This window comes from Hibiscus syriacus, unplaced genomic scaffold (genome assembly GCF_006381635.1).
Source record: "Hibiscus syriacus cultivar Baekdansim isolate YM2019G1 unplaced genomic scaffold, ASM638163v2 tig00110621_pilon, whole genome shotgun sequence".
Taxonomy (NCBI): Eukaryota; Viridiplantae; Streptophyta; class Magnoliopsida; order Malvales; family Malvaceae; genus Hibiscus; species Hibiscus syriacus.
Window position 1 is genome coordinate 1,926,381 of NW_024062802.1, and position 26,288 is coordinate 1,952,668.

The 26,288-nt window shown below is 35.7% G+C and overlaps 4 protein-coding genes and 2 pseudogenes across 6 annotated transcripts; 2 read left to right on the forward strand and 4 right to left on the reverse strand.

Moving 5' to 3' along the window:
- Nucleotides 1-2,300: 2,300 nt before the first annotated feature.
- LOC120136133 lies at nt 2,301-7,136 on the reverse strand (annotated as a pseudogene).
- LOC120136134 (UDP-glycosyltransferase 83A1-like) lies at nt 4,959-6,702 on the forward strand. Its single transcript, XM_039152247.1, is given in 2 exon segments — nt 4,959-5,484; nt 5,813-6,702. Coding segments are annotated over 2 exon segments (1,401 nt in total). The 5' UTR covers nt 4,959-4,973.
- A 1,387-nt stretch (nt 7,137-8,523) lies between the features above and the next one.
- LOC120136105 lies at nt 8,524-10,336 on the forward strand (annotated as a pseudogene).
- Nucleotides 10,337-16,204: 5,868 nt separating this feature from the next.
- LOC120135910 lies at nt 16,205-16,807 on the reverse strand. Its single transcript, XM_039152066.1, has one exon. The coding sequence runs from the start codon at nt 16,805-16,807 to the stop codon at nt 16,205-16,207; it is 603 nt and encodes a 200-aa protein (XP_039007997.1).
- Nucleotides 16,808-17,487: 680 nt separating this feature from the next.
- Nucleotides 17,488-18,178, reverse strand: LOC120136008. Its single transcript, XM_039152131.1, has 3 exons — nt 17,946-18,178; nt 17,741-17,849; nt 17,488-17,561 (listed from the first exon to the last, which is right to left on the reverse strand). Exons 1-3 carry the CDS (start codon nt 18,131-18,133, stop codon nt 17,517-17,519), a joined length of 342 nt encoding a protein of 113 aa, XP_039008062.1. The 5' UTR covers nt 18,134-18,178; the 3' UTR covers nt 17,488-17,516.
- Nucleotides 18,179-19,605: 1,427 nt separating this feature from the next.
- Nucleotides 19,606-25,792, reverse strand: LOC120136122 (protein RIK-like). Of its 3 annotated transcripts, none has more exons than XM_039152236.1 (12): nt 25,495-25,792; nt 24,963-25,176; nt 24,260-24,361; nt 24,116-24,150; nt 23,954-24,029; nt 23,615-23,746; nt 23,448-23,525; nt 22,873-22,966; nt 22,618-22,735; nt 21,981-22,515; nt 20,103-20,337; nt 19,606-19,947 (listed from the first exon to the last, which is right to left on the reverse strand). In XM_039152236.1, exons 1-12 carry the CDS (start codon nt 25,569-25,571, stop codon nt 19,826-19,828), a joined length of 1,818 nt encoding a protein of 605 aa, XP_039008167.1. In that variant the 5' UTR covers nt 25,572-25,792; the 3' UTR covers nt 19,606-19,825. The 3 variants fall into 3 exon arrangements, with proteins under 3 accessions (XP_039008167.1, XP_039008166.1, XP_039008168.1); XM_039152235.1 differs by having other exon boundaries at nt 24,116-24,165; XM_039152237.1 differs by lacking the exon at nt 19,606-19,947 and having other exon boundaries at nt 20,242-21,078; nt 24,116-24,165.
- Nucleotides 25,793-26,288: the final 496 nt, after the last annotated feature.

Here is a 26,288-nt window from a genome sequence, read left to right on the forward strand (position 1 = left end):
TTAGAATTCCACTTGTTAAAAATATAAAACAAGGACAATTTGGTAAAATAAACATTCTAGTAATTTTTATTCCTTCAACCAAACACTATAATCTTACATTCCTGCCAAACAAACTAAATACAGTAATGTAACATTCCCAGTAATCCTATTCTCTGGTAATCTTTTATTCCCAGTAATAATCTTATATTCCGTTAATCAAACGCATCATTAGGGTAAATACGTAACGTGGTTGCCGACGGAAAGTATTGTCAACGGAAATTGACTGGCAAGTGAAACGGTGCCGCATTTAGTATCTATTTATTTTAAGGCTCTCAAGTCTCAACGCGGTTCTTTTTTAACCGCGTTACATCAAGGCATAATCTGTTCCGGACTCGATTAACATGGAGACCTTCCTTGATGTTGCAGGCAACACAACTTAAGCATTATAAATGATCTTACATCTTCCACCATAGCTTGCAATGGCAGTTCATAACTTGAATCTCTTCAAACTCATGAGCCAGGCCAAAATGGAAGTTGTGGTATCCTCCATGGCAATAATTACAGTTCGTTTCATTTGGTTGCTCACTATTCCGTTTTCCAGGGGAATCCTAAATGGAACAGCTTCCCGGTGACCTACGGTTTCCTGTCTACTTCTTCCTTGCCGATGGGTTTGGATCCACAAGCCGCCATTGACAGAGCATTCAAAACATGGGAAAATGCTGTTCCTAAATTTGCCTTCAAAAAGATAAACCCTGGCGATGGAGCAAATATTAAAATTATTTTCACTAAACTTGCTAGCGTCTATTATGGTATAGGTCATGCAGCACCAGATGGGGGGGGCTTGAGCTTGATAATAATCACACCAACTGGAGCATCAGTTCTAATCCAGGACCAAAACAACTGGACCTGCAATCTGGAGCCATGCATGAACTAGGGCAGACTTCCGGCCTCGATCATAGTACAGATTGAAATGCAATAATGTATCCCGTACTTGCTCTTGGAAGTCTTAAAAGTAATCTAAGCCAAGACGCCATTGACGGCATACAGACTTTATATGTCTAGCTTCAGTGAAACTTGCACTGTTTTTCATGACATTACTGGCTTCCGGACTTTATTATGGAGGTCATGTCTCGCATACTTGATTATGGAAGTATCAGAAGGAAACTCGGCCAATATGACATTACTGGCTTCCAGACTTTATATAGCTAGGCCTTGTTTCATTGAAAACTATGCAGATTTCATGACCTCGAAAGCTTAGTTATATCGATTAACACAGTTCGAAAGATAAAAATATTGATAATACTATTACACGTTAATAATATTTTCTTATATTCCAAAATATTCTTTCATGATTTTTTCCACCCATAACGTGGTTGAACAAAATTTTAATAATATTAGTGAAAACAAGTTTGTCTAGTCAATAGTTGATGGTTCATCCTTTTTATTTGAGCAGAAAGCAACAGTTAGTAAGATAATGCATGTTTTTCTTTGTGAGAGTCTGAGAGATAAAAGATGAGAGGGGCATAAAAGTAAAGGAAAAGAAAGTAGAGATTCCTCTCTAGTTTTGATTAAATATTATAGTAACTCTAACTAGTAATGTAAGACATACTATCCTTATAACTACTCGTAGGTTAGTATTCTAAATAGATTTAATCGTTAGATTTGAATTTCATTTTACTAATCATGTGAGACTGTTGGAGATATTGCCTATGTACTATGATTAGCTCAGGAACGATATTCATGTACTTAGAAAGATATAATTCTTTGAAAACTTTAAAACAAAAGAGTCTCGCCAAAGACACAACTTTTAAAGATGAATTCCGGAAATATAACAAATAACGAAAACATGTTTTTGTGCTGCCTTGAAAATGAAGTATTACTTTTAGGCATTGGCTGGTTACAATAAATTTCTATCACGTTTAATAGAATTATCTTTAAGTATGTGAGGCCCCAGTGAAAATTTATGGATAAAAGGACCCAAATTTGGTTTGATGCTTAGGGGCGAATCTAGAAAACAATATTAAAGGGTTCGAAATTAATTATATTTTTAAAAAAAAATAAAAAAAATAATTTTATTATATATAGTTTTTAAATTTATAGTTTTTAAAATATAATCTGCTTAATTATTCATTCAAAGCATCCTTCTTCCACCGTGTTATGATTATTACCAACTTAAAATTCTTCTGCTTTGAACAACCCATAGTTCTGGTTCCTGTGTATTTCATGTCGGTAATGAGACTCGGTCTTAGAATATGACAGTTTGTGTAGAAAGTTAAATACAAAGATCTGTTCATATTTATCGATTAAAATGAGTACAACATAGTTCAAATGTACAAACTTAAATGATGTCACTTGAGCCAGGAATGCAAGGGGATTCGAATTATTTCCAGTTGAAAGTCATGTTGCTTGAACTCTTCATTTCTCTTGAAGTATTCGTGCTCCATGTTCACGTTTAACACATGAATATAGAACCTCCAATGATCTTCCGGGTCCGAATAACATATGTTGAAAGAATCCACCATGAAAAGCGCAGTGAAGGCTGAAAAGCGCAGTGAAGGCTGAACATATTATTATCACATCTCTACTTCATTTTCTTTCCTATGCCTGGTCTCGGACGCCAAGCTTTCCACCATTCATTTCCAATCAAGCACGTCTAATAGCCACAGGACCTCTTCTCTAGAATTGGCAGCATCACAAAAGTCCAGCTCAATGCCAAAAACATCCATGACACCGTCGTTTCCGTCTTCTGTGAAAAGCAAGGAGATCCATGCCCGGATCCCGAAATAAAGGGATAATTGGGAGAGAAGACAAGGTAGTCGAAAGCTAGGGCCCTGAGCTGTACATCTATGTAATCAAACAGTGATTTATTAATTTATACAAGCAACTTTATTCGAATCCTTCCGCCCCACAAGCACTGAAACACTCACAGTCTGGCTCCAAGAACGGTGAACCTTGGTCAACAGGTAAGGTCATCTTGTACTCGGGACCCTCAGATGAAACTTGAGCATGTCACAAATCCAGTCGGCAGGACATTGATTCCTCTCTGGAGGACAGGACCAGGGATAACATCAGAGAAAATCAATTTATCTTCACTCCAAACGTCAATGAAGAATTCCAAGTCATCGAAGGAAAGTCTTGGAGGGAGGAGTGTTCGCTGATGCTGCCGTTTATAGAACGTTTGATACATTTTATAGTAGGTTATAGTAGGAGGATTGGGCCGTTTGCAAATTGAAGGCCATCTCTTTGCACATACACATTTCCAAAAGTAATCATCTTTAGCTATGCGTTTCCAATTCTTACAAACCACCATACAAGCTGCAAGGTCTACGCCATCTAAAAAGGGAAAAACAACCTTCAAAACTTCTTCTAATGACATTTTCGGGTTGCAAAATGACCATCAGAAGCCGAATGATGATAATTTGCTCCAGAAAATCGGAAAAGGTGTAAAAGAACTACAAGCTGAGTAGCTGAGGGCTTCCTGTGAAAGCAATAAAATTAAGTTTTAAATGTCAAAGCATCAATAGATCGATATTAAGCTCAGAACATGAATGTTGCACATACTTTTGTGCAGCAAGATGTCCGTATTATGGAGCCTGAAACATCAAACGTTGCATTCAACAGAAAAGATAATATATAGGGTATTGCAACCGTGTTCAAAACTAAAACATTCTTTTCAGGAAACAAGGTCTGTCCTAAACAAGTCTGTGAAAGGATAAGAAAGACAAATTCTCTTCCTGACCGGCGTATTGTACTTGAAAACAACCCGACCGGGTCAATAACCTCTAAATGCAAATGGAATTTGTACAATGTCAACTTCATAGACACCGAAGCATAGATCTATCATCTTAAACCCAACTCAATTACCTTTACCACAGGCCAGATACACATCATACACGAATGCAAAGTGCAAAACTAACACTTCAATGACATTGTTAAATAGCCAATTTGGGATTGAGCACGATTATTCTACGCCGTATAATTCCTTTCTAGCTCAACAATTCACATTAGTAACCCTCAAAAACTCAGATAATTCTGAACTTAAATTTTCCAGCATAACCCAAGTTTACTTCAAACATCTAAAACAAAAAACCAAATTCAAATTCCACCCATATTCATCAATATAACCCTAGAAATAGTACCAAGAGGGAAAAAATCATAACTTTGACTAAATCATAAAAAAGAAAAAACAGACCCAGAAACAAAAACAAACCCTACTATTATATGATATGTAAAAGAAATCCAAACTTTCTAATTCATAGACGAAAATTTCACCAAAAATGAACGAAAATGGAGAGAAAAAAAGGTAATGAACCAACCGCAGATCGAGAAGAAAAAGGCAACGAAGCTAGGAGGAGATTCGCAGCTAATTAACTAGTAAGAGTTATTATTTACCTGATTTCTTGGTGTAATTTGGAGAGAATTTTCAGGAGATGTGATTTCTGGTCTTATTGTTTCTATTACTATTAAGGCGTTGAAAAATAGACATGTAAACCCCGAAGGTTTGAGAAAAAGAAGCAACGGAAAGACCGAACAAATAATTTAAGGGAGAGAGGCTGCGGGTTAGAAAAAGCTGATTAAAGAGACAAAGCCTCCACTAAAATGTAACCCTTTTTTATAATGTGTCATATCTTCGAAATTAACGATTTAATGATTAAAATATAACAATTAATTACATAACTGATCAAAATTTAATAAATTATTAATATAAGTGATTAATATATATATATATATATATTTAAATTTTAATAGATTTTTTTGTGTAAGTATAAGAAGAAAGTGATCAAATTTTACAATTAATCCTTCGTTTTCCAATTATTTGATTTCATGGTTAGATCTGTAATTATTTGTGTACTTAATAATTTTTCATTACACAATTTAAGTTATAATCAGAAATAATTACGATAGCATTGGAGAAATGAATAATGACCACACATTGCTCTTATAAATCAGATTGCGAGTTCTGAATTCTACACACAGAAAGAAAACACGAGGAAATGGGGATACCGCATGTTTTGGCTATTCCATTTCCAGCACAAGACCATGTCATTCCTCTCATGAATCTCTCCCAAAACTTAGCCAAACAAGCCCTCAAAATCACTTTTGTCAACAAAGAGTTTAATCACAAGAGAGTCATCGATGCATTCGGCGAGAATGTCGCCGGAAACAGCTTACTTCAGCTAGTTTCTGTTCCCGATGGATTGGAAGATGGCGAAGGCAGGAAGCAAGTAGGGAAATTAACTGAACAAATAATCCAGGTTATGCCTGGACACCTGAAGGAGTTGATTCATAAGATTAATGCGTCGAATGAAGATAGGATTACTTGTGTTTTAGCTGATTTAAGCGTCGGGTTTGCGGTCGATGTTGCGGTGGAGTTGGGGATTCCGACGGCTGGATTTTGGTCGGCTTCGATTTTTCAACTAGTGATGTTTCTTAGTATCCCAAAGCATATTGAGGATGGATGGATGGATTGATGAAAATGGTAAGACCCTATCTTTATTTTAACTGGTTAGTAGGACTTCGATGTTGCGAATGGAGAAAATACAAATTGAAAAATGGTTTGTAGTACTTTTTTTCTCGTTTTAGATGCTGATGATCTGATTGGATTTCGGAATAATCGAGAGTTGTAGGACACAATATTTTATTTTATAGGTAAATTTATGAAATTTTAATGGGTAAACGTATAAAATATTATGAGACTAAAATATATTATTAATAAAAAGATAAAAAAAATCTAAATTATATGAGAATTTGATATTTTCAGAGATTATCGTTCCGGTCAGTCCTCTCGATTCATTCTTGACACTGTGATTCATTATTTGAATGTGTTTTGCAGGCACTCCACTTATAAAAGATAAGGTGTTCCAGTTGTCACCTATGACGCCTGCTATACACCCAACCAACTTTGTATGGTATAACATTGAAAGCTCTCCTTCAACACAGAAAATCATTTTCCATACTTTACGGGGGGAAAACAAAGCTGTTGAATCAGTAGATTGGGTACTCTGCAACTCAAGTTTGGAATTGGAGCCTGAAGGGTTCAACTTGGTTCCCCAAATCCTACCCATCGGCCCGCTTTCAGCCATCAATCGGCTCGGGAACTTGTCAGGGAATTTCTGGCCTGAGGATCCAACTTGTTTACAATGGCTCGATCAACAACCACCTGCCTCAGTCATATATGTTGCATTCGGTAGTTTCACAATTTTTGACGAAATCCAGTTCCAAGAGTTGGCTTTGGGGCTTGAACTGGCCAACAGGCCATTTCTTTGGACCGTCCGAGAAGATATTACAAAGGGGAAACACCATGTTTACCCACAGGGGTTTATCGAAAGAGTGGGAAATCGAGGTAAGATGGTGAGTTGGGCACCACAAGGAGCAGTATTGGAACATTCATCGATTGCTTGCTTTATAAGTCACTGCGGGTGGAATTCCACCATTGAAGGTGTAAGCAATGGGGTTCCCTTCTTGTGCTGGCCTTACTTTGCAGACCAGTTCCTGAACGAGAGCTACATTTGCGATATCTGGAAGGTCGGGCTGAAATTCGAAAGGGATGAAAGAGATATCATCGGAAAAGAAGAGATTAAAAGCAAGGTGGAACAATTGATAGGCGATGATAATATCAGAACAAGAATTGTTGAACTGAAGCAAAGGGTTGCCAAAAGTGTCGCTGAAAGTGGAAGTTCTGGTCAGGTATTCAAAGATTTTGTTCAGTGGTTGAAATCATAGATAGCAACAAATGTTTCAGACATTGAGAAATCGAAACAAGTGAAGAAAACGATCATGGTTGACAATTTCACTTTCAGACACTCTATTTTAAATTGTTAATTAAATGTAATTTCACTCATTAATTGGTCTACAACTCAGATTTTATTTAATCATCCTTTCATTTATATCATTATTTAAATTCCTGTTTTCAACGATTAACCAGCTAGGAGGAGATTCGCAGCAAATTAACTAGTAAGAGTTATTATTTACCTGATTTATTGGTGGAATTTGGAGAGAATTTTCAGGAGATGTGATTTCTGGTCTTATTGTTTCTATTACTTTTAAGGCGTTGAAAAATAGACATGAAAACCCCGAAGGTTTGAGAAAAAGAAGCAACGGAAAGACCGAACAAATAATTTAAGGGAGAGAGGCTGCGGGTTAGAAAAAGCTGATTAAAGAGACAAAGCCTCCACCAAAAACAATACTTTGCTTATGGAATAGCATTAATCAAAGGGTAAACTATTGGATTGATGAGTTAACTTTAATATTTCTATAATTTTGTGAATCAAATTCAAAAATAAAAGTTTTTATATTATCAATGTATTAAATTTTAATCACTTACGTTGTCGGCTGTTATATTTTTAACACCGATATATTACCTCATGTTAGTTTGATGACATGGTCTTTTAGTTAAAAATAGATTAATTTATAATATGATCCCTAAATTTTAGATAAAATATTAAGTTGACCTTAAACATTAGATGAAATATCATTTTGACCTCTAAACTTTAGATAAAATGACAATTTGACATTTGAATTCAACAAAAGTCTCGTATTGTAGACCACCACTCACAATCATAATTGTCGATTGGAATCGATTGTCATCATCGTCTGTTAGACTCCAAAAATTTCCAATTCACTCCTTTTGGATCTCTTAAACGCAAATTCAATGTCCGTTTCATTAGAAAATATCTCGAACTCAATAAATCTAACATAGAAACCTTTAACTTCTTTTAAAATTAAATAATAATAATAAATTTATCAATAATATTTTAAAAAAATAAAGACACTAAAATCTGAAATTTTTCTTGAAAGGAAACATAATACTACATTAAATCGAAATGGATTTGGACAAAACAAGAAATATATCTATAACAAAAGATTATAATATAATAATATTATGAAAGAATTTATGGATTTGATTATAGATAAATTTACAAGTTTGATTATCATTAATTTTAAAGACATAATAATGATAAATTTATTTTTATAGTTTAATTTAAAAAGAAGTTGAAGGTTCTTACCTATATTTATTTAGCTCAAAGTATTTTTTTCGGTGAAACAAATACTAAATTCACTTCGAGGAAGTCAAAAGGAGTGAACTATAAATTTTTAGAGTCCAACAATCATCGGTGATAGTGGTTGATGGTGATCGACGCTAATCAGAGGCGACAATGATGAATGATGATCGATTATGAGAGATTTTTATCGATTTTTTGATATTATATCTAAAGTTTATGACCAAAATGATATTTGATCTAAAATCTAGGATTAGATTAATATTCTATCTAAGATTTAGAAATCAAACTAAAATGTAACCCTTTTTTATAATGTGTCATATCTTCGAAATTAACGATTTAATGATTAAGATATAACAATCAATTACATAATTGATAAAAATATAATAAATCGTTAATATAAGTGATTAATATATATATTTTTTTTAAATTTTAATAGATTTGTTTGTGTAAGTATAAGAAGAAAGTGATCAATTTTACAATTAATCCTTCGTTTTCCTATTATTTGATTTCATGCATGAAATCAGAAATAATTACGATAGCATTGGAGAAATGAATAATGACCACACATTGCTCTTATAAATCAGATTGCGAGTTCTGAATTCTACACACAGAAAGAAAACACGAGGAAATGGGGATACCGCATGTTTTGGCTATTCCATTTCCAGCACAAGGCCATGTCATTCCTCTCATGAATCTCTCCCAAAACTTAGCCAAACAAGCCCTCAAAATCACTTTTGTCAACACAGAGTTTAATCACAAGAGAGTCATCGATGCATTCGGCGAGAATGTTGCCGGAAACAGCTTCCTTCAGCTAGTTTCTATTCCCGATGGATTGGAAGATGGGGAAGACAGGAACCAGCTAGGGAAGTTAACTGAACGAATAAACCAGGTTATGCCTGGACACCTGAAGGAGTTGATTCATAAGATTAATGCATTGAATGAAGATAAGATTACTTGTGTTTTAGCTGATTTAAGCATCGGGTTTGTAGTCGATGTTGCGGTGGAGTTGGAGATTCCGACGGCTGGATTTTGGCCGGCTTCGATGTTTCAACTAGTGATGCTTCTTAGTATCCCAAAGCATATTGAGGATGGATGGATTGATGAAAATGGTAAGACCCTATCTTTATTTTAACTGGTTTGTAGTATTTTTTCTCTCTCGGTTTTAGATGCTGATGATCTGATTGAATTTCGGAATAATCGAGAGTTGTATGACTCAATATTTTATTTTATAGGTAAATTTATGAAATTTTAATGGGTGAACTTATAAAATATTATGAGTTAAATATATTATTAATAAAAAGATAAAAAAAATCTAAATTATATGAGAATTTGATATTTTCAGAGATTATAGTTCCGGTAGTCCTCTCGATTCATTCTTGACACTGTGATTCATTATTTGAATGTGTTTTGCAGGCACTCCACTTATAAAAGATAAGGTGTTCCAGTTGTCACCTATGACGCCTGCTATACACCCAACCAACTTTGTATGGTGTAACATTGAAAGCTCTCCTTCAACACAGAAAATCATTTTCCATACTTTACGGGGGAAAAACAAAGCTGTTGAATCAGTAGATTGGGTACTCTGCAACTCAAGTTTGGAATTGGAGCCTGAAGGGTTCAACTTGGTTCCCCAAATCCTACCCATCGGCCCGCTTTCAGCCGTCGATCGGCTCGGGAACTTGTCAGGGAATTTCTGGCCTGAGGATCCAACTTGTTTACAATGGCTCGATCAACAACCACCTGCTTCAGTCATATATGTTGCATTCGGTAGTTTCACAGTTTTGACGAAATCCAGTTCCAAGAGTTGGCTTTGGGGCTTGAACTGGCCAACAGGCCATTTCTTTGGACCGTCCGAGAAGATATTACAAAGGGGAAACACCATGTTTACCCACAGGGGTTTATCGAAAGAGTGGGAAATCGAGGTAAGATGGTGAGTTGGGCACCACAAGGAGCAGTATTGGAACATTCATCGATTGCTTGCTTTATAAGTCACTGCGGGTGGAATTCCACCATTGAAGGTGTAAGCAATGGGGTTCCCTTCTTGTGCTGGCCTTACTTTGCAGACCAGTTCCTGAACGAGAGCTACATTTGCGATATCTGGAAGGTCGGACTGAAATTCGAAAGGGATGAAAGAGATATAATCGGAAAAGAAGAGATTAAAAGCAAGGTGGAACAATTGATTGGCGATGATAATATCAGAACAAGAATTGTTGAACTGAAGCAAAGGGTTGCCAAAAGTGTCGCTGAAAGTGGAAGTTCTGATCAGGTATTCAATGATTTTGTTCAGTGGTTGAAATCATAGATAGCAACAAATGTTTCAGACATTGAGAAATCGAAACAAGTGAAGAAAACGATCATGGTTGACAATTTCACTTTCATCAGACACTCGTATTTTAAATTGTTAATTAAATGTAATTTCACTCATTAAAGATTTTATTTAATCATCATTTCATTTATATCATTATTTAAATTCCTGATTTCAACGATTAACCAGTCACACTGGTTTAAAAATAGTTTGAGTTGATTATTTTTTTTGGGTATCCTAAGGTGTCCCCAGGCTTCGTCTGAGACTAATCTTTTGAGATACTGTCGGGCACGAAAGGTGGGGACCTCTCCCAAAAAGATTTTCCACATCTACAAGGGCTCGAACTTGAGACTACTTGCTTAAGTGACCAGAGCCCCTTCCACTCAAGCCAACCTTCGTTGGTTAGTTTGAGATGATTATAAATTAATATATGTTCAAAGTTTTTTTTTAGTCATTAACAATATACAAACACTTTACAGACATAACTGTTTAAATTCAAAATCTTTTAAAAAATAATATTTTCTTTTACTATTTGAGATCATTTGATGTGTTCGTTATTAGCTAAAATTTAATGATAAAAGTCAACACAAAATCACACGGGAATAACAGAGGTGAAGGAATAAACGACAAATCATAACAGACATGATTTTCACCGTCCAGTCTCTTCTTAGCAGCTCGTCGATCTTTCTTACCAGCGTGAAAGACTGTCCCCGGCTTTGTTGGGTTTTTAGCAGTTGTGTCACTTCTAAATTGTCCACCTCCAGGATGACATTCTTTTCTCCTAAAATCCATGATTGTTGCAGCCCTATTAAGACCCCCACAATTCTGCCTCAATTACAGTGCATATTCCGATATGTTTAGCAAACCCGATCGCCTACTCTCTTTAATTTCTACTAATAGCTCCCCCGCATACTGCTGCACCATCTTCGTTTGTCCTTGCGCCATCTGTGTTTATCTTGACCCAACCTTGGGGGTGGAGGCACCCACTTCGTTGGAATTTGTCTGACGGAACCTTCTTCTTCGTGTGTGTTACTGTTGGATCATAAATTTGATCTATTATGGAAGCCTAAACTTAAATCCAAACTAAATTGATGTCATTACTTACATCATTTAATTAAAGATGTCATTGCTTACATCATTTAAGTAATGATGTCATTGCTTATATCAATTTAGTTAGGTGGGAGTTAGATATTTGTTGAATTTGTAATGGTTTAAATTAATTTATTTGTGTGGTGTAGGATTGTTCTTGAGTAGTATAAATACCTCTTCCCATTTTTGTTTTAAATATCAAGAAAAATTAAGAGTTTCTAAGTGAGTGAAGAAACAAAGTCTTATAAGAGTGAGTTGTAGTTTTTATTTTTGAGTGAGAGTGCTCTTGTAATATTTGTTTGAATTTCAATAAAAGTTGTTTGTGTGAGTATTTTATTTTCAACAGTTACTGCGATCATATCATTATGCAGTCTTCGGCTATGCTCCAGCACCGATTCTTTCCGCTCTGCATTCGGGTTGAAAATGCGATTGTTTCGGTTTAGCCAAATAGACCAAAGAATTGCTCCGAATGATAGGTCCCATGCTTCAGGCTCCTTAGTGAAACTCTCTGGTTTTTCAAGATTTATCTTTATCCTCCCCTTGGTTCCAATTGCCATGAATTCTGCAATCTTATCTGTTTTCACTTGTTCTATCCATATCAATAAGGCTATTGGACATTCCCTGAATAGATGCTATATCGACTCTACTCTCGCTCCACATACTCCGTAGCTTGTGTCCGTCGTTAGATGGCGGCGAGCTCTTTCGCTGTTTGTTAGAATTTTCTTGTGCGTGACTGATACAGGGGGATCCGAGACAGATGATGCTGAGCTGTCAGATTGCACGTTGATGGCGCTGAGATACCATGAGTTGGCAGATCAGCGCAAAGGCGGGAATTGATTGTGACATATTCCTCATTGGGGTCGTTTTGAGTATATTTCAGTCTTTTGGCCATAACTTTGGCTACAGGTGTCATAATCGCGCATAAGACCCCAATCCGGAAAGTTCTTTTCGACGCGCACGCTCTGCACATTGAGCTATGCTCCCTGTGGCCTTTTTTTCAACCTCAAATTCTGCCGTTTTCCCCTCCGAATCACTAGATTTAGTTAATTTTTACTATTTATGGTAATATTTCGATTGTTAATTAGGAAGTCAATTTAAATCCGATTTAGGCCGGATTTTTGGGAGATTGCTTATTTTATTTCGAATTTCAATTTAGAGTGATTTTCGGGATTTTGCTATTTTTGGCAAAATTCGAATAAAGACGATTTTTTTGTTATAACAGTCCGGCTTGTGGACTGCTTTTTGATAGTTTTGATTTTATAATATTTTATTAAACCCTAGAGACTTTTTCTCTGGTTTTTGGGCGAATTTTCTCTTGTGAATCGTCTGTCGGAGCTAGCCTACAGGATAATCACTATTCTGTCTGGCGTCAGTGACTAGCCATAGGAATGTTTTAATTCTTGGGATACCTTGGTATTTAGCAATAGAGCTCCATGTGCGATCTTCTCGTTCCCCGGGTTGCTCTGAAGTGGTCCATTTTTATCTTACGCAGATTTAACTGTGAATTTTCGATCCGTCCTCCATTTCCAGCCAAGTTTGTCATTAACTTGTTCTTGATGGGGAGAGATCGTGGCAGCTAGCCGTAGAATTATTCTCTGGGGTAGTAAGCCCGTTAACTCACTCCATTTCCATTGTCCCTCATCATCAACCATGGATGCTACCTTCACATGTGGTAAGCTTACCACTTTGGTTTGGTCTGTTACCAAAAAATGGAGTGCTCCAACATCCCCTAGCCAAGGATTCCACCAAAAATCTGCTGACTTTCCATCTCCTATATTCCATGTCAGTCCTTCACGTACCTCATTCCAAACCAAGCTGATCCCTATCCATAGTCTCGAACAAGAACGCCTCTCCAATGATTCTAGAATACCCTCAATCCATTTGTATTCCGTTCGGAGCACCTTTACCCATAGTTGATCTTGTTGGTGGATTAGGTTATGTCCCAGTTTTGATAGGAATGCCGCGTTTTGTATAGTCAGATTCTTGAAACCGAGTCCCCCCTTCAACGTTGGCTTGCAAGTATCTTTCCAACTAACAAGGTAAGCGTCACCTTGCTGTTCTGACTTGCCCTCAACAAACATTCTTATTATTTTCTCCAGTTCCTCGCATGTTCTTTTCGGAATCAATGTTGATTGCATGCATAGTATGGGATCGTCGCCAAAACTGTTTTTGCCAGTGTTATACGGCCAGGTAGGGAGAGGTACCTAGCAGTCCATCCGGATAGGCGATCTCTTACATTCTGCACAATATATTGATAAGACGTCTTCGTAACTCGGGAATGGAGTAGGGGTACTCCCAAGTATTTCCCTAAGTCACTGACTTCTTTGAAACCAAACTGAGAGCTGATCATTTGACGCATATCCTTATCAACATTTTTAGAGAAAAAAATAGTAGTTTTCTCAATGCTAACCTTATGTCCGGATACTTGACAGAATTCTTCTAATGTGCTCCCTAGGACCGCTGGTTGATCTAAACTGGCTTCCGCAAACAGTACCATGTCATCCGTAAAAAATAGATGCGATATTTCAGGTCCATTCTTGATTTTGTTTAAACTGTCCTAACTCTTCTTCTCGTTCTCTTCCACATCCTTCTTGTGAGTGCCCGTATATGCCACATTTAAAGCATATTTGTTGAAGCCCTTCATATTCAACTTGTTGCAGGATTCCGTCAATTTTAAAGTAGGGGATTAAGGGTTTATTTAAATCAACCAAGACTACCAGTCGTGCGAAACGACCTCTGTCCCCCGCATGAGTCTTGTAATCAATTTTAATAACTCTTCCCAGTGCTGCTGCTATATACCAGAATAGGGCTTTCGAATAGTACCTGTATGGTAATCCTGGTAGGCGAACCCAAACCATTACATGTGAGGGGTGATTTTCAGTTGTAGAAAACGATATGCTCCATGGTTGTACTGTTAGGTAGTTTCCGTATACCGTCCACGGTTCTTCTGTAAATACCTTGACATAGTCGCTTTCATTCTCAAACTTGATTATGTAGTATTCGTTCTCAAGATCCACGACTTGAAATTGGCCTTGTGATTGCCAAATCATTCGGATTCTGTTTAGGAGAGCTTTTCAACCTAGGGCGCGTCCTAAAAGACGTACCATGATAGTTCTTTTCATACTTTTGTCAATCTTAGCGCGCACCGATTCTTTGAAATTAATAGTTGGGATTGGTCCACTCAGGTCAACTATGCATTCATTTTCCTCCACTACGACCTCATCCATTGCATTGAGCGACAACAGATTCGAGCCTTGTTTTTCGAGGCCCGTACTACTCCTGCATATGATTGTTGCGCTGCCCTCTGTGTATCGTTATGACTAGGGTTTTCATCCATCATCGCAATGTCTCCTTCATCCATATTCACCTCCGCCGAGACTCCTTTACTTTTAACTTTCTTCGTTGCTCCTTCTTCCTCAGTGATTGACGGTGATCCATGCCTCTCAAGCGCTTGTAGGGGTGGTACCGACACATTTTATGTGGAGGAGGAGCTGTGGTGGTCAATTATAGAGGTATATTCGGTTCGGTTTTTTAGTAAAAATTGAACCGAATCAAAATAAACGGGTTTTTAGAATTTAAACTGAAATCGAATGGTTAAAAAACCGAATTATGTAAAACCTATTTTTTTGGTTCTGTTCGGTTTTTTAATGGTTCGGTTTTTCAATGAAAAATTCACTTGAAACTATAAAAAAAATTTAAAAAATTGTCTATTCGGTTCAATATGGAGCAAATGGATTCCATATGGAAAATCTGAACCGAACCAAATCAATAGAATTGAGACTTTAAACCAACTCAAAAATCGAACTGAACCGTTTTACTCGATTCATATCGATATTTTAATTTTCTCGATTTCGTTGCTCAACCTTAATCATTTATTTGGGGACCATCAATGGCTTGGACTCTTATACCTACCATTTGCATTACATAATTTCACACGTGATCATTTATTACGGTTTTCTTTTAATTTTTTTTCATTAAACTTTTAACGAAGATATGATAAAATTTAATCTTAAAATTTTAAAGATTATCATATTTTATTCAGCATGTTAATGTCCAACTCGTACAACAATTAATGTTTTAACGAAAAAAAGATGAGTTTAGAACATATGAATACTCAGATGATTTTGTAACTTTTAATAGTCGATTGACTCAATAAAGCAACGCCTATAGTCGAATGATCATTTTATAACTTTTAAAAGTCAGTGACTCGATAAAATTGTATCTTATAGTCGGAAGATCATTTTTGTAATTTATCCTTAATATTGTATTGAGATCATATCGTATAGCAAAGAAAGTGTAATGGATTCGCAGAAAATATCAGAAACAAAATGGAAAAATAGAATTTAGATAGATCCAATTTGGACCTTGGAAGATTAATATAACACAAATTTCTTTTATTCAACACAAGAAACCAGCTAATATAAATTGTTAACTACACGCAATGGATTTTTCCCTTGCCGGGGAAATGTTTAAGATTGTTCGGAAGGATAGAAAATCCGCCATTGAATGAGCAGATTGACAGAATATTCTTTTAAAGCAAAAGTCATGGATATCTGCAGCAACGGAACAGGAAAACCAGCTTTTATTGCTACTATTTTGTGGAGTTTTTGGTTTCATTTCTTCAGTGCATTTCTCCGGCTCCGGCTCCGGCTCTTTCACTTGCTGATGCTTTACTGATTGTGTGTTCAATTCTTGGTTGTATTGGCGGATATTTACCGAGCTCATCCTTCCACCGTCGGTGCCATTCAACCTGAAACGATTTCACTGATATATTCATGCAACTTATAAGCAAAAATGCAAGCTTTTCAAGTGGAGAAAATGGTGGTTTTTATCGTACACGGAATGCAAAGGAAAAAGTGCTCTCATCAGAAAGACCAGAGATGCTGCCGTCAATGCCACTTTTGTTGTGATCATCATCATCCTCTACAACTTCACTTGTTTCGACAACCGTCGTCGGCGTTTCTTCAGCTCCCGAACAACCTTTGCCTGCATTTTCCTCCGCAGCCGCCATCTTTTCTAGTTCTTTCAGTGAAGGCATCACGCCACCTTGGGCAATGATCTGCTCGTCTAACTTGGTTAACTCTCCGGATTTATACAACGAAAGAAATTGCTCCTTCGAGAGGCTGTTATTCCCGGTATGAATGCTGAACAATGATTCGTTTGAAGCAATGCTCCATTCCATTGGTGTTCCAGGTTGAGTACCGAAAATGGACGACGGTATCCGAGTCCGTACGCTCCCTGCCGGTGCTTGTTCTGCATGCTTGTCATCATCCGAGGACTGCTCATTCGAACTAGTCGGCGGAACATTTAAAGGCCTCAATGACTCGATGAGTTCGGAATTTTCAAGGTTTCGGTTCCGAGGAGAAGATGATGATGAAAAGCCTTCATGCCTTGAAAGAGGTTTAACTTCAACTCTACTATCAGTTCCCATTTCCTGTATTACAAAACGAAAACAACATGCAAAAACATCACATAATTATGACAGGAACACGCATTTTTCTATATCAAACGTAAATAAACTCACTTAAAACTCAATGATGGAAGATTTATGATGATAAAATAATGAAGCTGCGAAAGAATACAGATGAAAACTATCAATGAAACATTTGTATCAGAATTAGTGGGGATATTATAAAGCTAAAAATGGAAGGCAAAAGAGAATATTTCGAGTTAGGTTCTTCATCTTCGGTTCTTAAAGATACTTTGGAGAGTTGTTAGTCCATCTTCTTCAACAAATTACAAAACAATATTTATTAACTATTAACAACATTTGGTTCAATGAGAATATTGAACCAGAATGATCTAGGTTGATAGCGGTTGTTTTCGTGAGAATATTGAGATTTTAGATTGAGGTGTCATAAATCATATTCAAGTCTCTATATTTCAATTACTATAATGATTGATTCTTGTTATAATTATTTTATTAGATATATTTTCTTGTGGATGTATTTGTATCTTTTTAAAAGAAGACTATGATAGAGAAAAATAATGCATTACAAAAAAAAAAAGATTACATCCCATATATAGCATTCATTTTGCTTGTGATCTATTTTGACATGAATAACACCATTTCAGACAAATTCATCAGGTTCAAGAATCTATCTGGTTTTAAAGCTTTCAGAACAGCAACCATGAGTTCTTCAGTTCTGAGAAAGACCAACATCTTGAGCACGCAATTCATGAATCTGCAACATCGAATAACACAGTTAATAACTTGAAGAAGAAGAAAAATACTACTTATGTCAGATAAACTTTACCGATCAAAATTCTAAACATGTAGATATAGATTATTGAATTCGCAAGCAATAACTCTCTGGCGTATGAATTGGATGGAAAGGGTCGCTCAAGAACAGATTATCATTACCTTGGTTTGATTTATACTAGGTGGTAATAGTGAACCTCCAGCTTTCCTGTTTCTTGCAAGAATTCCTTTTGTAACAGGCGACATAATGGAATCAGTCGGACTTCTGTACCTGAAAGAAACCAGTAAAAGATACAAAGAATTCACTGAGAGAAATTCATGAGACAGATAATGATTTTAAACCAAGATAACATATTTAGTTACGTACCTTTCAGGATACTTGAAGGCTTTGGAGACTTTGAGCCTATCTGGGGTGCATGTTTTCCGCAGATCTTTGCTTGAATCTTGAGGACTCTCATCGAGTTTCTGGTCCTGGAGTGGTGGGGTATTCTCTAATCTACTATTTTCAGTCTGAGTCGAACTGTTAAAAGGCTTTTGCATCGCTTGCTCCGCCATTGAAACGAGATCAATAATAAGGTTTTATAACAAAGTGGGGTTGAAGAAATTGAATATTGATTGAAATGAAAGCTTTGAATTAAACTGTGAATTTATATGCATAAATAAAATGGAAAGTCGGGAGGGATTGTAACGGTCTAATTTTGAGGGACCCTACTAGCCGTTGAGATTTAAAATAATATTGCCGCTATTTTGGTAATATCTTTTTTTCCTGTTATGGTGGTGAGTGGTGATTTCCATAATCTTTAATTCTAGATTTAACGATCATATTTTAATTTTAAATTATATTATCTAAATTCTAAATATAAATAAAATAAAAAGTAAATTACAAATTTTATCACGTAATTTTTTTCTTACTTTTGTTTTAGTTTAAAATTTAAAAACTTTGTTTTACTCATTAAACTTTTTCGATTTGTTTTTATTTTGATCATGTGATATTAAATAATGACTGAATATTTTTCTCTTGAAATTTATGAAATGACCCTATAACCTTTTTATTTTTAAAAAAAAAAATCTTAGTTTTGAATTTCTTTTAATTTCTCAATGATGTTTCATTTCTTTCAAATCTAACAGTAGAGTAAGTTGTGTATCTTGATTCTACACTGAGCGGATGATGGATATTATAAATTGGAGTCACTTAAGATTTCTTGAGTTTTTGGTTTATGGTTGAATTTTACGAGTTGTAAAGTAATTTAGATAAAATTTAAATCGATTGATAGAAAAATAATGAAAAGAGTTCAATGATATCTTGAGTAATCGGAGATGAAGTCAGAAAATGATAATTACAACGTCAGAATGACACATAAATGAAATTATAAAACTTTTATATTTGAAAGAAGATAAAAAAAAAAGTAACATTGATAGCACAGATTTCATATTAATTAAAAATAATCCACATTAACACACATGATTTTCATTCACCCTTTCATTCATGATTTAACACTCAAATGATTAACATAGAAGCAAATACAAAATTTAATGAATAAACATTTTGATAACCAAATTACGAGTGAGAAAAAATTAAGTGATGAAATTTATAATTTATCCTAAAATAAAATAAACACTGCACAATGTTATTTTCAATAATATTCAGCCTTGTTATATCAACCAATCATTAATAAAAAAAAGTAATATATTAATAGTTGAATCTATTTAAAATGAATCCATAACACAAGTCAAGCAATTGTAGTGATAAAAGAATTGTTATTATTCTTTGAAATCTTAAATTCGAACATAAAAAATGCTAAAGATGTGAATGTTCATTGTTAAATGATTGAACGTTATATTTGAACAGTATCCTTGTACTTACCCCATATTATAAAAAATAATGGATCCGCACAGATGGTGCAAATAAGGGGTGCTACGAAAAATGCGAACCAATTGATCACTTGGCTTTGAAGGAGCTTTCATTTAAAAAGAGGTTGAATAGCTCATCTCTCAACAGATTCTCCCATTTCACCAAGACACTAAAGGAACAAACACACTACATTAATGGCAAATTACAACGAATATACAACACAAATTTTATCAGATTTTCAACTTCTAAATGCCAGAACACAATCTCAATGCCATAGTTTGGAGTTACTTCACTTCGTTTAAACTCAATAAGTACTTGCCGAATATCGATAATGAAGGAATCAAAACAAAACATGTGCTTGGTACCCACTTGATAGAAGCCATCAGACTGAGGACTCACAGAGCCCAGAATGGTTTTCGAACTCCATTTGCATTGGAGCTATTATTTGGGGATTCTTCACTGCTTTCCTCAGAATCATCATCTTCATCCCCATATGTCATTAACTGCATCAAGGTGTCTGAAACAACCAAACAATTTTGGAATGTATTATAAATTGCACAATTCAAGAAATCATTTACTAGATATTAGTAAACATCACAGAACTATTCATTACAGGAAAGCAAATTTAGAACGATAAGTATTTAAAATAGCCAGTTTAGGAATCAACCCTACCAGGGACAGCATCAAGTTTAGCTCTACTGTTATCTTTGTTCTTGTCATGCAATTTCCCATGTGGTTTCAATGATGTAAAATTGGGTGGTGGCGCCGGAGGCATCATGGTTTTTGGAGGAGGCGGAGGCATTCCATTAGCTGATGGATTAATCAGCTTCTTTGGAGCAGGCATAGTTGATACATTTCTCACTCCCAAGTCTCCCAATGGCTTGTTTGGATTTGAAGATTCAGATACCTGAAATGAGTTGCACAAAAACAATCCAAGCCTAATTTCTCAAAAGTAGTGACATAATAGTTAATGAGCAACATCTGGAAAAAGCAGGAGGTTAAGATCTCAAGGGTACAACAGAATCTTTACAAAGGTCCTGTATCGGGGAAAATGACATGGAATTAGTGAAAGACCATGATTTAGTTAGTTAATTTGACCCTTGATGTCTTCACTGAACAGATGTTAGGACCTTATACGCTGACATTGAGCCTGGAAATTTTCAAATCAAGAACTAAGGTAGTTTGTGGAAAGATGCAAAAATAAAAAAAAATGCAGATGTCATGTACAGTATCATCGTCGCCAAAAAATGGTCGCAGTGGCACAAAGTTTGTTGTCAGCTTATGTACCTGTTAAAATGCATTTCATGCATTTTCAATAGGAGCTTCAGCTTTAAAGTAAAATCCTAAACAAAAATGCTAAACCACAATGATACCAAAGACCCTTTCAATGAAACTTCAGCTTGCACATTCTATAACGCTAACCATGGAAGACACAACAACATCTAAATGCAAACTGCATGATATGAAACAATACACCCAATCAAAGAGAACAAATATCTTGAAGTGGTCCCCCGTCATGGTTTTAAAGCAGGAAACACTCATCAAATTTCTCCTCTGAAACTGAAAACCCTGTGAAACATACAAACCAATGGCCCTAACAGAGGTCCGGTATCAGCCTATTAGCTTCTTAGAATGTCATAGAAAATACCTGGAACGATAAGCAGAGACAGTCAGCAGGAAATATAATTGTAAATCCAATAGCATAAATGCAAAGAAACTACATTTAATCACATTAACTTGCAAAAGTCTTCCCTCTCTACAATTTTTATTCCCATATTTAAGGGGTGAAACTGGAACTGAAGCAGGTGAATGCATAAACATAAGGGGACAAGTACCAGCATGAATCAGCAAAATATTGCAATCATGATATCAAGTATGGCCACATATGAAGACAAACCTGATTGACTTAGGAACTACCCATGCAAAGGTCACTTGGGATTGAAATAATTAGAAAAGATAAGTTCAAGAAGTAGCAAGATGGAAGCATTGCCCTTTACATTACCCACCATATGAACTATAGCAGTAGTCAAGATTCAATTTCAACAACATGGAATTATGGACTATAAACATGGCCATTGAAACTCAATTACTTGGAAATGCCTCCCACTCACAAATATACTTCTACTCTAAATAGAAAGCTTCCACCCATGGGCTAATAAAAGTATAATACTTTAAACGAATAATGAATTATGAAGTTAATAAAGGTGTCATCCATTTCTCATAGTCAACACTCTCTTTCAAGAAATTGTAGTCAACATTAAATAAAAGCCATTTTCTTAGTAGAGAAGCCCAAATTCCAGAGCCCTACTCCCTGCCCAAAACAAAAATTCAGTACAAGAACTGCAAGCGGTAATGCTCTTTGGCCAAGGATTTCTAAATGAATATAGTACTTATGCTAGACTGCCATGAACCATAACTTGTACACTATTTGAACCAAGAAGTCAGAATGGAGTAAGACTTTATATTTAGCCATTATGGCACTCAAATAATATAAATTTGTATACCTCATAGCTTTGCTTGAAGGGAAACTAACAGAAAATGTACCGGTACCTGGTTGATTCTTGAAGAGCCCTTTGAACCAGCCGGTAACTCCTGGAACTTCCGCTTTTGTGGGGGCCGTTGCTCTTTCTCTAAAGGTAAAGTAGAACTAACACTTGATTTGGTTACCGTACTGACAAATGACATTGTAGGAACAGCCGTGCTTGCTACAGATGTTGCAGGTACAACAGTAGATGAGATTGGAGATGATTGTCTAAGAGCTAATGCTACCTGTTGCAATGGTGTTGCTTGGGGGTATATCCCACCATATCCAATGTAGCTTGTCCCTCTAGTCACCGAAGGCTGTGGATAACCAATTGAATTTGATTGGGTTGGCCCAGAATTAGGCAGCCCTACAGCAATCCCTTGAGAATAACCAGTAGTGACCCCAGGGACTGAAACAGGTGGAGCTGGAGCAGCAACTGGAATTGACATCAAACCAGCAGCTGAACTAGCATTTAGGTTTTGTTCGCCTGCAGAACTTTGAACTCCAGTCAACAACTGCTGTGGAGGTGGAACTGCACCATAAACCTTACTTGATGAAATCCTAAAATGGATGGAAAGAAACAGCTTACTCCAATCCAAAATGACAACAACAAGACTATCAAATTACTATCACCACCCCTCAGCAAAACAGAAACCTGATTACCTGGATGCACCAAACTCTAGGCTGATAGTGTCCATGAGATTCTCTGCCAAACGCTTGGCATCATCAAGACTTTTAGGATTGTTACTGGACAAGAATAAGTGCACTGGTTGCTGTGCTTCTGCAACCACAAGAAGACCAGATAAAACTATTAGGAAAATAAAATCATAGAGTAACAGTTTAAATCCTTAGGTTTGCCTATAATTATAAAGAAATAAGAAAAGAAAAGGGAGCTGTCTTTTACACAGCATAAATTACCTTCACCCTTCAGGATCTCAGAGTTTCCAGAACCACATCCTCGTAACGTGACAGTTGCTCCTGTTTCCTTCATAATGTGATTTATATACTGGTCCTGCAAGTACAAAACCGAACCACCAGCGACACAAAAGCATGCTCCCCCAATTGCATGGAGATGTCAGAGAGAGCTTCAAACATTAGAATCTCTCATCTTTAACGAATGAAATTAAAATTTTAAACAAACTGATTAAACAGAATACTCAAACAAGTAAATCAGTACAAGACACAAATAACAGATGTGTGCATATTAATAAGAGGATTTGCAGTGAAAGGTTTGTTTAGGGAAGGTGAATTAGTCCACATCCTTAACATCAGAAAGCTGATTTTCATTTAACTATACAAAGATTGTATCACCATCTAATTATACAATCTAGTCGTAGAATAGAAGAGCAACTACAGTTCACAGACAGTTATAAGATTATATAGAAAAAAAATGACCATTAATTAGGCATAACAAAACATCAAGATAACATATGACAGCAGCGTATAACCCCTTATTAGTGAAAGTGAAAAACTGAAGTAGATGAAAATCTCACATTTGGTCCACAAATACGTGCAGCAACATTCAGTGATGGGTCTGCATCAAAGCCCAAATATACACACATGCTCAATGCCTAAGAAACCAGGTTTCATTAGAGATTTACCCTGTAACCGATTATCTAAATATCATAGCTGAAAAATTCGGATTGCAGTTGAAGCATACCTTCACACCGTTCATCACAGCTTCCTTAAAAGGGGAAGCCCCTGCCTGTGAGCTCTGACCATGTTTCAACAGTTCTTCAACCATGGTAGCCGCGCTATCTACAGCTAAAATTCGCTCCGCTGTTTCTTTTAACTGCAGTGACAATTAAACAAGTTTTGTAAATCTCTTTTCCTTAAATAGACCAACTATTTAGCTTTCTAATGTTAATTTTTATGTCAACCACAAGCTGACAATAGATGAAAGCATATATGCAAAAAACTTTCATGAAGACAAAGAAATTTCAAAAATTTCACTATATGACCAACAAAAGGTTTGGAAAGATGAAGAGAATACACTTACATGAGTGGCAGCAGATATATGAAGATAGAGAGGCTTTTCACCATCAGGTGGAGCATTTGGTGGGTGATACTTACCCCTGCACACCAATCATGTCAAGGAATAAAAGGAAAACATGAAAATAGTTGTTCAAAAGATTCTGCACATCTGCTTAATGAAACTTACCGAGTTATGACCACAGCACCAGTGCACCTTTGAATCTGAAAGATGACAAACTTCCTCGTCAAAATTTAACAAAAGAACTCTCCCCTATTTTAACAACAAAAAACCCTATTTTCTATATTGCTGAGCAAAGCAAAAGACGTTCACCTCTTCCTGTGTCTGGCGCTTTGTGAGCTTGTACCGAACTGAAGATTCCACATCATTTATTACAATTTCTCTAGCAATCACTAATTCATCCTGGATCTTAGTCTATAAAATTGTATAAACAAAATGAAAAATTAAATAATACAATTAAAAAACTGAAAATATACAAGTAAAAAACAGTTCAGCATGTTTATGTACAGACAAATCATTAAAAAGACAAAAATACAAATTCCCTGGCATATGAGACTTCCTGGGATAGCCTAAGACTACACTTTGATTGAATGACCAGATCAAAATTGCAAATATGTAACCACCCAGGCAGAAATATCCATAAAAATACACTAGCAGAAAATAAGAAGAAAGGGAAGAAACAATCAAAACATATCCCGCTACATATATTTAGTCCATAAGCTTAGATACTAAATCCAAAAAGTAGAGCTCTTTTAGTTAAGAAACCATGTATGCTCTCACAAGTCAGGTATATTGACTACCCAAACTTATCAATGTACAAAATATCATTTTAAGTACTAATGTTGTCAGTGACAATGCATTCAAATAGCCAAGAAACTGATGCCTAAAGAAATATATTTGCAAATGACATTTTATAAGACAGAACAAACTATTGCCATAATCATCCTCAAGCCTCATGAACATGTCAGGTGACTATGAATTTTCTTTGAGTAGAGCCAGAATCTATTTTCCATACTTGATTTTGTTGTGGTACCACTGGAGCAGCATGCTGTTGAAAAAATGGGGTAACAGCTGTACCACTTGAAGCAAGTATATTTGGCAGAAAGGTGCCTGGGACTGGAGCTACACCAGGAGGTGGCATGCCAGCAAGAGTTCCCATGTTGGTAAATGGGACAGCAAATCCAGCCGAAACAAAACCCTCCGCAGGCTGATCCCACTTTCTCTTTTTCCTACATAATAACCCAACTATTAAATTTTGTAACTGCAAGGCATGGCTTATTCTGCTACATAAAAATCAAACAACTACATAAAGAAATCCCATAATTTGTTGGGTAACAAGTATTTAAGAGAGTTGTGCAAACTGAAAGTTAAAATCTAATGATAAATATTTTCAGAATCAAAATCCTTCCTCCGAAATGTAATTGCATATGAACCATGTATGCGACTCACTGTCTGTTACAGTCGGGTCATCGTATGAAATTGAGTGCATGGTGAAATTAGAGTTTAAGAATTTAAATTTAAGAGAAAACAAAAAATAAATTATATACCTTTGTCTTGTTTGTGAAGCACCGTTGCTTACAGTCGGATCATCGGAAGAAGCCCTAGCGCCACCGTCTTCAATCATCTCTTTCCTAAGTTTTCAAAATTTCAATAAAAGAGAAGGGAATCGGTGTTGTTATCTTCCAAATTTCTAATTATATCGAACTTTTTTATTGTGTTTAGGGATTTGATTTCAATTGGGGCATCAGATTGGGGTTTGCGCCTTTTCTTTCAGATGCGGAGAATGGAGCTTTCGCGCAATATCGAAACTGATGGGGGCAGGTGAGAGCTGATATTAATGGACCGTTAATGTCACGTGTAATATCTTATCTATGTTTATATTCATATTTATACGGGATGGATAAGGAATACAATATAGACATTGAAAATGTTACTATTTTTTTAATATTTTTTTAAAATTCTATTTAAAATGTTATTTTTTATTAAAAATATTAATATCGGAAGTTATTTAATTTTTTTTATAATACTGAAACTGATGTGGGCAGGTGAAAGCTGATATTAATGAGCGTTAATGTCGCGTAATATATTATTTATGTTTATATTCATATTTATATATGTATGTCTAAGGGAAGACAGTTTATTATAAGGTTAAAAAAGACGTTATCGGAAATATTAATATTTTTTTAATATTTTCGGTATAACACTTCCTAAAATGTTATTTTTACTTAAATATCGGGCATTATCTAAAATGAATATTTTTGATATTAACATTTTCGGTAGAAAAAATAACATTTTAAGTAGTGTTCTATCAGAAATGTTAAAAAAATATTAACATTTCAAG